Source organism: Centroberyx affinis, unplaced genomic scaffold (genome assembly GCF_046629955.1).
Source record: "Centroberyx affinis isolate AG114_WGS23_722 - 3 ecotype Tasmania unplaced genomic scaffold, CSIRO-AGI_Caff_v1 ptg003360l_1, whole genome shotgun sequence".
Taxonomy (NCBI): domain Eukaryota; kingdom Metazoa; phylum Chordata; class Actinopteri; order Beryciformes; family Berycidae; genus Centroberyx; species Centroberyx affinis.
In genome coordinates this window covers 47,765-60,803 of record NW_027281354.1, presented here as the reverse complement: position 1 = coordinate 60,803, position 13,039 = coordinate 47,765, and the positions used below count along the sequence as shown (strand labels likewise).

The 13,039-nt window shown below is 38.8% G+C and overlaps 1 protein-coding gene across 1 annotated transcript in view; it reads left to right on the top strand.

Moving 5' to 3' along the window:
- The window catches only part of LOC139660677 (serine/threonine-protein kinase NLK-like), a 60,039-nt gene that overhangs the window by 15,445 nt on the left and 31,555 nt on the right, over positions 1–13,039 (top strand). The window contains exon 5 of the mRNA XM_071538882.1: positions 5,619–5,704. Coding sequence (XP_071394983.1) covers positions 5,619–5,704 — 86 coding nt within the window. The remainder of the gene's footprint in view (positions 1–5,618; positions 5,705–13,039) is intronic.

Here is a 13,039-nt window from a genome sequence, read left to right as displayed (position 1 = left end):
TGCTCATGCTATGGAGCCGAGAAGCTTGAGAAATATCAAGGAGCAGGCCCACAGGAAGAGAAATGGAGGGGAGTGCCTCCTGGCCAAAATCCAGCACAACAAAATCATCAGAGCTGTCAAACGACAGGTGCAGGACCAAATTGGAGAGCCAGCGTGCCAACAATGACTCCTGCGCACTGTGGCGGTAGCTGGATCCACTCACAAGCTACAAGAAAGGTGCCTCTTATGCCGCTTTTCCACCGCATGGTACCGGCTCAACTCGCCTCGACTCGACTCGCTTTTGGTAGTACCACTTGGTTTTCCACTGCAGATAGTACCCCCTCAATGTGCCCCCCCCCCCCACAACTGGTCGTCATAGCGACGCTGCATGAAACTGCCGTGATGTCATCTTCAACGCGACACACACAGCAACAATGGAGAATATCGAAGGGATGGTGTTCTTGATTCTCGGTATGTGGCTGTTAGTCACAGCAAGGAGACAGATTTTATTTCAGAAGAGGCTGAAGGCAGCAAGACAAAAGACTGCTCTCTGGTTGCTCAAAAGCGACGCAAGAGGGTAAGCTAACCTGGTAGCTAACGTTAGCATATATGTCCCGTATCGCGCAATGATGACGATTCTCTCTGACCAATCAGTAGTCTGCAGTGTTTTCACGTCACTTTTTGGTATCGCCTCAGCTCGCTTGGAACCTCGACGGAGGTGCTAACAAAAACAGTACCAGGTAATATGGTACCTGGTACCTGGTACTTGCCCAATGGAAAACCAAAAAAGGCGAGTAGAGTTGAGTCGAGTTGAGCTGGTACCATGCGGTGGAAAAGCGGCATTAGGCATACCCTTGACCTGCACTTGCCAAGGACCTCAATGTCTGTAATTGTTGTTTTGAACCTTCCCCCTACATCCCTGCTGCATCAGCAAGTACTCCCCTACTTCTCTCCCACCTGTCCAACAGTCTTCAGTCCTCAGAGCTCAGCTCCTGCCTCCTTTCCTCCCTCCTCAGCACAAAGGAGATTTTACAAAATCTGGCAGCAAAACATCAAGAAAACAGCAGGGCCTGATAGAATCTTGGAACTTGGAACCTGCGTACACCACACCGACCATCAGAAGCTAATGTTCACCAGCATCCTTAACCAGTACCTGTTAATAAGAACACCCCTGGTGCTCTAACTGGTGCCGTGATCCTTTTTGTTGATTGCAGTTTCATATTTAACACCAAGAGCAGTAGAATATTGCCCCTCAATCTGCTTGAGGATATCTGCTTTCCTGACGGATACAGAGCACCAACCTGTATGCCCTAAAGCTTATATGGAGACATTCAATGTTGAATGTATGTATATTCAGTATGTAAAGGATATATTTAGTCTACAGTCTATTGCGTAGTCTCTTGGTACATTATGTGAGCTGCTCTTGTTCTTGTACCATTTGTCAGTATATGCTGTGTTAGGTTGTCGATAGGTCCTTGTGCTAACCGGACAAGGACAATTTTCCACAAGGCAACACAAGCAGTCATGTGATATTTTAGACCAATTGCAGCTAGTTACACAGTGGGGTCTGGTGTTTGAAGACTTCCACTAGTTCAGCCACCAAGCTTGTTCACACTGCGGAGTCTGAAGCCGATGCGGTACTTTGTTTTTTTTTCAGCACAAGTGTCTGTACGAACCTGCCCGTCTTTGTTTCTGCTGCAAGTATATCATGGCCTTAGAGACCCTATAGACAACCTTTTTGCTTTAACTTATCATTATGAAGTAAATGTTGATTGCACAGTGTAATGGCTATAGAATGACACCATCGGCGTTTAGATTGGTTCCCTATAAGCCTCGCTTTCATTATGCAATTCTGTCTGCCACCGGGTACGATCTCCCAGGAGAGTGAAGGCTCGATTTATGGCAGGAAAAGGAAGTGCGTCATCCATTGCGCAACCAACAGAGGTCCGGTATAGCTATCGGTAGCTATCCACAAAAAAAAAGTACCTATCCCCAGTAGTGGAAATGGCGGACGGTGGAACAACCAAAGTGACAGTGGAAACACTACCCTCTATCATAGCACTGAGATCGGGGTTTCTAGTTAAAATTGGGATTGTTTCTTGCTTTGGACAGTAGTAGTTTGGACAGTAGCCAGGCTGCCGGTGGTAGCGTTAGCCATGTTGCTAACGTTTCTGGCTGCTAGCGTTAGCGTTAGCCATGTTGCTAACGCTACCGCTAGCAGCCAGAAAACGAACCAGGAGCTACAAGGAAGCCAGGACCAGCCAGAACAAACATCTATGTTTGTTGTGTTAGCCATGTTGCTAATGCTAGCTAACGCTAACGCTAGCAGCCAGAAACAAACAAATGATCCATTGTCCGTTTGATAATCTAAACAAAGAACACATTTTCTTGCAGTGGCCTGTCTAAAATGAGCAGTGGTGACAGCGACAGCGGCGCAAACAACAATACCACTTGGAAACGCTAGGGGGGGACAACGGGGGGAAAGTTGAAAAGTTGTCTGTATCCACTTTAAGGCTGCATTTGTTGGATGTTGTGGATTTTGATCTGATTTTATGTGGTACAATAACACCCAAGTAGTAGATGAATATAGCTGGATAAAGATTTACTTGTTTGGGAAAAATTAGACATGTTAGATTGGTACAAAAGGACAATTTGGAGCAGCTTCTTAATTAAGGGATAACTTTGGCGATTTTGGACCCATATATAATTTGAATCATACATACCTGTAGTTCTTGGACCCACAGAAAATATTGACTCCAGATTCAGCTGTTGGTTGAAACTCTCTGAAGCTCTCATTGCTGCTAACAATGAGTCCAAATGGGGTATGTCAAATGTTGGAACTCCCCATTATTTGAGATAGCCTCTGTAAATGTGCTTTAAATAATGTTGTCTCTGTGGCAAATCTAAGCATATATAATAGTTTCTGTTGTGTTTAATTTTTGTTTAGTATTTGATGTATTTACACAATATCCCATAACTTACGGTTAGATTAAATGGCTATTATGAAGTCAAATCATCAAGCATTTCAGCTCAGCATAGTACTACTGAAAAGAGATGTTCAGAATGGTTAACTAGGACACTGTCGGGGCAGACAGCAAGGGTATATCCCTGAAATTCCCCAATCCTTGAAGGCCCCATTAAGTCAGATGTAATTTAATAAAAATCCATTCAATAATCACACAATAAGACTCCAGGGTTAATCTTCCCAATTTTTTTGGTTGTATGTATAATAAAGGTTGCATACCTTAACTATTGTTATATCACAAATTAATAAATTTAACCAGTTAACTATGTTATCATTACTCATAAACACTCCAAAATGAATGGATATAATCCTCTAGGGATTATCTCCCTAATAATAAAGGGTATGTACCGTAACTATTTTTTTAACACTCAATAATAAATTTAACTAATTAACTATTTTATTAATAATAATCACAGAAAGTCCAAACTTACAAATCTCCATAATTGCCTGAACAATTCTCTTGACAAATTCCAATACAATATAATGCACCATTGGTGATATATGGGTCCAAATAGCATGGACTTGAATTTAATCAGTTAATTAATAATAGTTATGATAATCATAAACACATCAAAATCAGTAGAGTTCTTCCTCTAGGGGTCATCAATGTCCATACCAAATTTGAAAAGATTCGTATAAGAACTGTTGATTGATTGATTGAATTGATTGATTTTATTTGACAGTTTCATTTTAAAACCACCGGCTCTGCCAAGGCATTGAGTGCATACATAAAAGGAAAAAGACAGAATAACACAATAAAGCCCAGAGGCTTATTTCCATTATGGTCCCTTTGGGGATGGGGGGTGTGTAGGGGAGGGGTCAGGACGGCAGATCTGACCTGGCAAGAATGACACAAAAACATTAATCAAAACAATAATACAATGCACTCAGCAAGTTATTCACAGTATTAACAACATCAATCACTACCTCAGTGCTTCTTTGGACAATGCTTGGCCTTACTTGCCACTCTGTTAATAAAACTAATTAAAAACTCTGTACATCAGAGATAAATTCATCGATATATCAACATTACTACGCAGCCCCCTCAGCAGATTATATGCAAGTCTGGGTCTGTCCATAATAATTAAAATAAATAAGCTACATCAATTTGACAAATTTGACCACATTAACAGTGGTAAGTAGTCTAAATGCAGTGCGTCTTCAATCTACATAAGAACTACGTATACAGAAGTAAACTTCTTCTTGTAATGGAAGTAAACAAAGTCTCCTAGCAGGCATTTCCTCTGCTATCGCGCACAATAAGCATGTCAAGACAAACTCCATACAACAATGCCAGTTTCATAGCACTTGCCATCCCTTGGATGTATGAGGGGAACTAACATGCAATTTGCGTTTTGCGAGGGAAAGTCCCAATGTAGAGGCATGAGATGCGTTTTAACACCAGGTGTAAATATAATCCATTTTAAACTTATCTGGACACAATTTGGATGGGAGACATGTTAATGCCAGGTGTAAAGGGGGTCACAGAATATCAGCTGTCATGTGCAATGAACACTACTGAAAGCATTGGAGGCACACTGGTATGATTGCATTTTGGGTGAACCAGCCAGCTTATATACATGTATGATTGTACACATGTAACGGTTAATTGATTTTCTTCTTCACATTCATGATGTGCCAAATTGATATGCCAAGTGCCAATGTGCCAATTGATCATAACTACAGTATGGATAAAGAAGACATGCAAAGATACAGTACTGTGCAAAAGTCTTAGGCATATGTCAAAGATGTCCATAAAGAGAAGATGCTTTCAAAACTAATGAAATGAAAAGTTTCTGAATATCAAAAATTTACAGTCTACTGACACAAAATAATAGAGACAATATAGTGCAGATAATGCAAATAAATGCAAATAATAAATGCAATTCGGATAGTTCCATGGATATATTATATAGAAAAATGATAAAGAAATATCTGCTGAAAATGTCAACTTTTTGTGACTGTATCCTAGCTAATTGAATCATTGTATCATTCTTTCACAGGAGAATGTCAGTATTGGGATTCTGTGTTGATATCAGTTGTTTTACATCAATTATATATCCAGTTTGAAGTTTCCGTCAGAAGGCATTATAAGCCATTGTACACACACACACATGCATTATAATCACCTCATAAAATGAAAAAAACATTATGATTTAATGTTGACTGTATTATGAAGGTGTTAAAATCTGTGTATTTACTGCTAGGGCCTGTACTAAATATTTATCTTGCTTACAATTCATATGAATCATTTCACATGAGTATGTATTTTGAGCTCCAGAATTCTTGCAATTATGTCATAATGCTATATTACTCATTCAGGAACTTTCATAGGGGAGTCTGATTTATGAAAACAAGTGCATCATGAAATATCAAAATATATCATGACAATTTCACACTGCAAAGTCCACATTACTGGGCCTGGTTTTCTGAGAAGCTAGAACAGGATAAAGATGAAAACAGGTATAGGTTGTATAGGATTTCTGTATGTATGAAATTTAACAAAAAGTACTAAGAAGTAAGAAGGATTGTAATTCTCTATCCTGTCATGCCCCCTTCCTCCCATCCCCCCCAACCCTCACCCACCACCACCACCACCACCACCACCACCAAGGACTTAAATACCTTCACTCAGCTGGCATTCTACACCGAGACATCAAACCTGGCAACCTCCTGGTCAACAGCAACTGTGTGCTCAAGGTGCGTGTAACATTGCAGAGCTGTGTTTTGTTGCAAAGTGGCTGCACCATTTTCATATCAGTTGAACATTTCAGACAACAGTGAAAACTATCCACATCTAATTGGGGCCGGATTCACCAATGTGTTCTTAAGATAGATCTTAAGAAATGACATAAGAGGAAATTTTAGGAAGTTCTTAAGAAGGCTCTTAAGTGCAATTGCTCAATATTTTCTTAGTAACAGTCTAATTTCTTACGAATTTCTTTAATTTTCCAACTTAAGAACTTCTCAAAATAGGGCCTGAATTAATTCTGGTTAATAAACTGTGGGCTTACTGCCACTGAGGCTAGGAGACAAGGCTAGGAGGCAACCCAAAGTGCTTCCATCTACAAAACAATTGGGGAAAAATCTATTTAGGGCGACTAGAGCAAAGATTTAAACATTGGTTGCTGTTGGTAACTGTAACATTTTCTAGCTTATTTTCAACAGACATGAGACAGAGGCCTACCTGGCCCTACACCAAATAAAGCTTTACAATAAATGTTCATCTTAATGTTAGGTGTAGGGGAACCTATGAAGACTTTGAACTATAACCTACTTGTCTAAAATGTGTTTAAATATATGATATTAGAGGCTTACATTTTCACTGTAGGAGTTTTAAGACAGGTGAAGGGCCGTCTTAAAGTTAAGAGAAAAATCAAGAACAAATTTGAGAACTTTCATTTCAAGAATACCATTTATTTGTATTTGTTTTTTTTCTTAGGAAGAAACATAAGAAGAAAGTTAAGAAAATATATAAGAACTGTTTTTGAGAATAGCATTTTTTCCTTTTTTTTTCTCTTAAGACTAAAGTTAAGGAAAAAATGGCACTTTTCTTAAGAGGGTTTTGTGAATCCGGCCCCTGTGTTTTATTGCAAATTGGCTGCACCATTTTCATATCAACTGAACATTTCAGACACCAGTGAAAACTCTCCACATCCACTAGCAAGTAGCTGGCTGAGGTACAACATGATTTAATAAAGGCAGTGCACTTAAGCAGCAATGTTTGTGGAATAGGCAACTTAAATATGCTGTTTGCTCATTTTTGCTTGTTTTATGCATTTCCGGTCGCATTTTTTAGGAATTATTTACAATCAGCTAATTCAATGTGATTAAAGACTAAGATTCCATTGCTGTCTGTCTGTACCTTTTTCCTTCTCCTTTTACTTGCCCTCACACATGCTCTGTTTGAGTCTTTATCATGTTCTTTCTCGTGTACATTGCGCACAGGTTTTTTTCTTGCCTGTGGGAAGAGAGGCGCGGAAGAGTAGGGAGTATGTCAGTAGTGATCAAATGGCGCAGTGCAATTTTGGTGTCAAGGATTACCAGGATTTGCGGATGTGTGCTCAGGCCAGGTCAAAAATGCAAGGTGCAGTCGTGTTCTGTGCCATTTTGTGGAAGATCCTATTCAAAAGCCCTTTTTATAGAGCCCTAGATATTGAAATTAAAAAGAGAAACGCAAAGATATAGGCCACCGGCCAGAGGGCTAAATTGCAATAGTGGGCGTCACAGGTCACAGGGCCAAATATGAGTCATATGAGATGGCAATGATAAATTGAAGATTTTTTATAAAACTCTAGTCCAGATTCACTAAGAGGGCAATCTGCACATTTTTTGTACCTCAGTTGCATGGGCAAAGAGCGCAGAGTTCATCTTATTCACTAAGAAATGTATGTCAATCAAGTTGTGGTGCAATGAGCCCTCAAAAGAAGCATTGCGCAGGCCAATAGACCCTCTCATCATCAATGGCAAGCTCAGATTGAGCTGTAAAACGAATCCACCAAGGCTGACACCCTTGTGCTCTAAATCTGCCTTTGCAATTGATCTACTCTAGGAACAACATGGTACTGGACCTCCCTGGTCGGTTTGATGGTAATTTCTGGCCAAGTATGTAAAAATAGGGCTGGGCAATATATCAATATTATATCGATATCGTGATATGAGACTAGATATCTTCTTAGATTTTGGATATCTCATAATATGGCATAAGTGTCTTTTCCTGGTTTTAAAGGCTGCATTACAGTAAAGTGATGTCATTTTCTGAACTTACCAGACTGTTCTAGCTGTTCTATTATTTGCCTTTACCCACTTAGTCATTATATCCACATTACTGATGGTTATTTATCAAAAATCTCATTGTGTAAATATTTTGTGAAAGCACCAATAGTCATCCCTACAATATTGTCGCAATATCGATACCGAGGTATTTGGTCAGAAATATTGTGATATTTGATTTTGTCCATATCGCCCAGCCCTATGTAAAAAGACAAGAAGACCAGCCTTGCAACAATGATGGCAGCCATTCTGAGTGGCCAAGCTCATTGTACAGTCTTTGGGCAAGTGCAGGGTCTTGCAAAGTGTTAGTGAATTGGGAGTGATCTTGATTTGCCTCACCTACAAATAAATATTATGTGGGCAAAATGAGATTTTAAATAGGATTTACATATGCATGACCGTGACGGGTGCAAAGAGACTTTAATTTTTGACCAGCTCTGTTAGGCAGCTTTCCACTCATTGCACACGATTAGTGAAGAGCATGGTATTCTGATTCGGTTACTTTGGTCATATAGTGTACGCTCTTCCCTGCGCACACCTTTAGTGAATCTGGGCCACTGTGAGTGTTGGGGTTTGGATTCTGTGTTGTGTTGTATTGTGTTGACAGCCGTAGTCTGACGTATCTTTGGCATCCAGCCGTCTGTTGTTCCACAGATGGCCATGTGTCGGTCATCTGTGGAAGGAGCCGAGGTGAGATGCACGTAGATATCACTCAAGATCAGTTTAACTCTTGCAGTGCTTCTAAGTTGCAAAAAATGCGGCAGAACCAGCTTGTTAGTGTGTTGCTCGAGCTTTAGATAAGAATCAAAGAATGAATCAGACTCTTAAATTACATTAAAAAAAATCATTTATAGACTGAAGTGCTCAGGGCAAAAAACAAGGATTTTACCTAATTTAGTTAAAGGAAGTCATGTAATACTGCCTACTTACTGAGATTGTTGGGCTTAAAAGGAAGATACATCTGTTAACAAGTAATATGGCCAATGGCTAACATTTAAAAGTAAACACCATTGGTTTCCAAGTTACAGTGACAAAGTAAACCATTGAGTCAACTGGTGATTTTGGTTTGCATTATGTGCCAGGCCTGATATCTCTGTGGAGGCAGTCTATCTGTATCAGCCCATCTCTCTCTCCCATCCTACCTGTGCCATCACATGCCATCTCCTGTCTCTTTGTGGCAATGCAGGGATGTTGGATCAGAAATTTGCCTCTAATTTGTCTAACTAATTTATGGCGAGGTGGAGATGGCCAGCAGGATGGCCTAGTGGCTACAGAGCCTGGCCCATAACCAAAAATTCAATGTCCGCAGCAGCCAGTGTGTCAGTCATGTCATCAGTCATGTGTCCTGTTGAAATGTCTTTAGGAAGGACACTGAATCCTTATTTGGTTGCTCATTCTCCATTGCGTTGAATGTAAAATGTCACAGATGTCAGTGCAGATAAACATCCCACACCAGCATCTTATGTCTCACCATTTGTCAAAGTCTATCTCGTAGGGCTGAACGAAAAAATATCTAATTGCCATTATTTTGACTGATATTGCAATTGCGATATGATTTGCGATATTAGAGGGAATGATCATTTTTACATCATTATTCTCATTTTCATTGAAAAACGTATTGAAATGATTATGGTGTGATTTTTGCGGGGATCTGTACCAAACAAAGATGTTTTCTTAAGTCTGTAGAATATGATGTGTAGGCCAGGACATCTGTGCAGCACAACAATATTTAATTTAAAATGGTATTTTGACACACATTTCGCCTTTAACAAATATTGCGCCTCCTGCGATTGAAAATTGCAGTAGGCCATATTGTGATTTTGATAAAATTTCGATTAATTGTTCAGCCCTACTATCTCGTGAAAATTTTGTGGCATCGGCAATAGCATGGCCTGCTCATAATCTACTCTAGTATGCTTGAGGCTGCATCTCAAGTGATTTTAAAAACACTTAGTGAATTATAACCCCCTCTTACCCCCCTCTTTTTATAGACTTCTTCTTCATGAGTGATATGAGTGATAATGTGTGTGAAATTAGGATTCATACAGATTCATACAGCTTTGTGTGGCAGCAATTTTTGGGAAATTACCTTTTTTTGGAAATAAACTGAAAAATAACAATTTTTCTAAGTGAATATCTAGAATTCTAAGTACACAGGCATTTAAAACCGAACTACTTTTGGAAGACATAAAATAATACAAACATTCCCTATGCAGTGGTGGAGAAATTAAATTTTTATGTCTGAATGACCGTGGCGTAGCCCAAGGGCGGATACTATGTTTGCCCTTAAGTGAAAAACAAAATCACAAATTGGAAAACAAAACAACAAATAAGAAATCAAAACAACATGTCAAACAAAACACAAAATCGCAAAAAAACAAAACCATGAATTCGAAAACAAAATGAGAAATTAAAACATTTCAAAAAACAATAGACAAACTCGCAAAAAACAAAACCATGAATTAGAAAACAAAACGACAAATAAGAAAGTTAAACATTTCAAAAAAACAATACACAAAATTGCAAAAAACAAAACCACGAATTAGAAAACAAAACGACAAATCGGAAATTAAAACATTTCAAAAAACAATATACAAAATCACAAAATGAAACCATGGATAAGAAAAGAAAAAAACAAATAAGAAATCCAAACATTTCAAAATTCAAAATCACAAAGTAAAACAACAAATCTAAGAACAACACAGCAATTCAGAAAACACAATGTTAAGTCAGAAGGCAAAACAATTAATCAGGAAACACTACATCAATTCACTAAAAACAACACAAAGTCGGAGAGCAAAACGACCAATCGCAAAACGCTCCAACAATTCCGAAACAACGTAATTTCACAAAGCAAAACACATGAAGTCAAATCGGAAAGGGCGGGGACCTGCTTCTATGCATGGTAGACTTTTGATTGGCCATGCTGTTCCTATGAAGTGACAGACAATGACTGGAATCATTTCTGAACAAGAGTGTGACAGTCTTTGAAGTTCAAACTTGAATCCCACTGAAAATCTGTAGAATGACTTGAAAGATAGCTGTTCATAGACTCTCCTCATCCGACTTGACCGAGCTTGAATGAATCTGCAAGGAAGAAAATCCCAAAATCTAGATGTGCCAAGCTGATACAGACGTATCCAAGAGGACTGGAAGCTATAACCACTGCCAAAGGTGTTTCTACATAGCATTTGAGATGCTTGTTATAATGTAACTATGCCTCCAGCTGTGGCCAGAGGCATTATGTTTTCAGGTTGTCCGTCCGCCCCATTCTCCTGAACGCGATATCTCAGGAACGCCTGGAGGGAATTTCATTACATTTGGCACAAACGTCCACTTGGACTCAAGGATGAACTGATTAGAATTTGGTGGTCAAAGGTCAACGGTCAAGGTCACTGTGAACTCACAAAAGACGTTTTTGGCCATAACTCAAGAATTCATACGCTTATTATGACAAGATTTCACACAAATGTCTAACAGGGTAAAATGATGAAGTGATGACATTTTATATCCAAAAGTTCAAAAGTCAACTTCACTGTGACATCATAATGTTTTGCTTACCACTGTAGCTGAGAAAACGGTCTTGGGTCATTCTACAGAAACGGTGGAAGTGCTGTCACTTACTTTTGCAGACACCAAAATCCTTTAACTTGACCTAATAATCACATTAATTATATATGTTCAATAAATAAAGACTGTCCTTGCAATGATAAAACAAAGTTTATTGGCAACAACAAATAAAGGTTACATTTAAAAAAAAACAAAAAAACAAATTGCAAAACTGCTCAAAACATGTTTTCACTGTATACATACATATATACACACAATATGGGGTACTTTATGTATTGATGGATTGTAAATTGTCACAATTGAATCCCTTTTTAATTCAGGCTGCAACACGATAAAATGCGAAAATAGTCAATGGGTTTCAATACTTTCTGAAGGCAGTGTAAGTTGTAAGCCTCGCCTAATGTGTTTTTTTCCCCGATGAATGCACCCCAAATACAGCCAGGCTCCAGTCTGGGACATACTGCTTCACTTTAGCGGCCGCATAATCTTTCTCTAGTGAAGGATTTGCCTCTGCTTGTGCTTGCTTTTAATTGCTCTATTTCAGAACAATTCTAATTGATTTAAGTTTTTGTGTAATTGTTACCATATACTGTATATGCCTTAATGGAAAAAAGGAAATCAGGCTGGGGGAATAATGTTCTAATTTGTTCTGATGTTTTTTTGGCTAGGAACAAATGTTAAAAAGCCACCCACCAGTGATTTACAAGAGTTTGATGTTGGATTTAATAAGCCACCAGAGACCAGAAAATAAAAAAATATTGGCTCTAGGAATAGGGGCGATAGGGGCAGACGGCTCCTGAGGCAGGAACCTTAACCACTCGATGTTCTCTGTGCACAATTTGCATCCATCCCTCATCATTTTGTTGAAGGGGTAATTTGCCTATTAAATTTGTAAGTGCAAACCGCCACTACCACTGCTACTAAACTTGCATTTAGCTATCAGTAAAAATGCAGGTTTCTAAAATGCATTGAAGGTTTTGTCTTGAATTGTTTGCTGACTACATTTCCTCAGACTGGTTGTTTCCAGGTTTAGTGGCCGTCATTGCAAATGCTTGACCGCATTATGTATTCCACCTCGCCCTTGTAACAATCAAAAGATGTAAGACAGTTCATCCATCAATTCAGAGTTGAAAGCTCCATAACATATATGCTATTCAGTGGGAAGTGACTGTAACGTAGACCAAATGAAAGTTTTGAGATCCCTTCCTCAAAGTCTAGCTTTCTAGTAAAGGAGGAGTAATAAAGAAATAAAAACATGAATAACTTTCTCCAAGTCAGAAATGATAGATATCACCTACATATTGAGGTACTTCTCAATTGGTAGAAGCGGGACTGAACGACTCTTTTGAATTGATTTTGACTGTCCAGACAAAAATGGCAAGAGACTCCTAAATGTCAATTGTCAATTTTTGTGATGTTAGCTACCAGTGCCATATTTATCATGAGTAAGTTAAAGAAAGTCTGCAAAATATGCATGATCACCATTAGGCAGCTGCGTTTCTCACAAAGTCCCACAATGCTGTCATAACACCGCATGACATTTTTGTTACAACTGTGTATCACTGTATTCAAATTATTTAGATGTTCTGTCTTAGCTGCCATAAATAGTGTCAAAATACATATATTGACTTATGGAATTGTCAGTCTGCTGTAAATAAAGACTGGGCATTTACTAAACTTTCTCCTCTATGC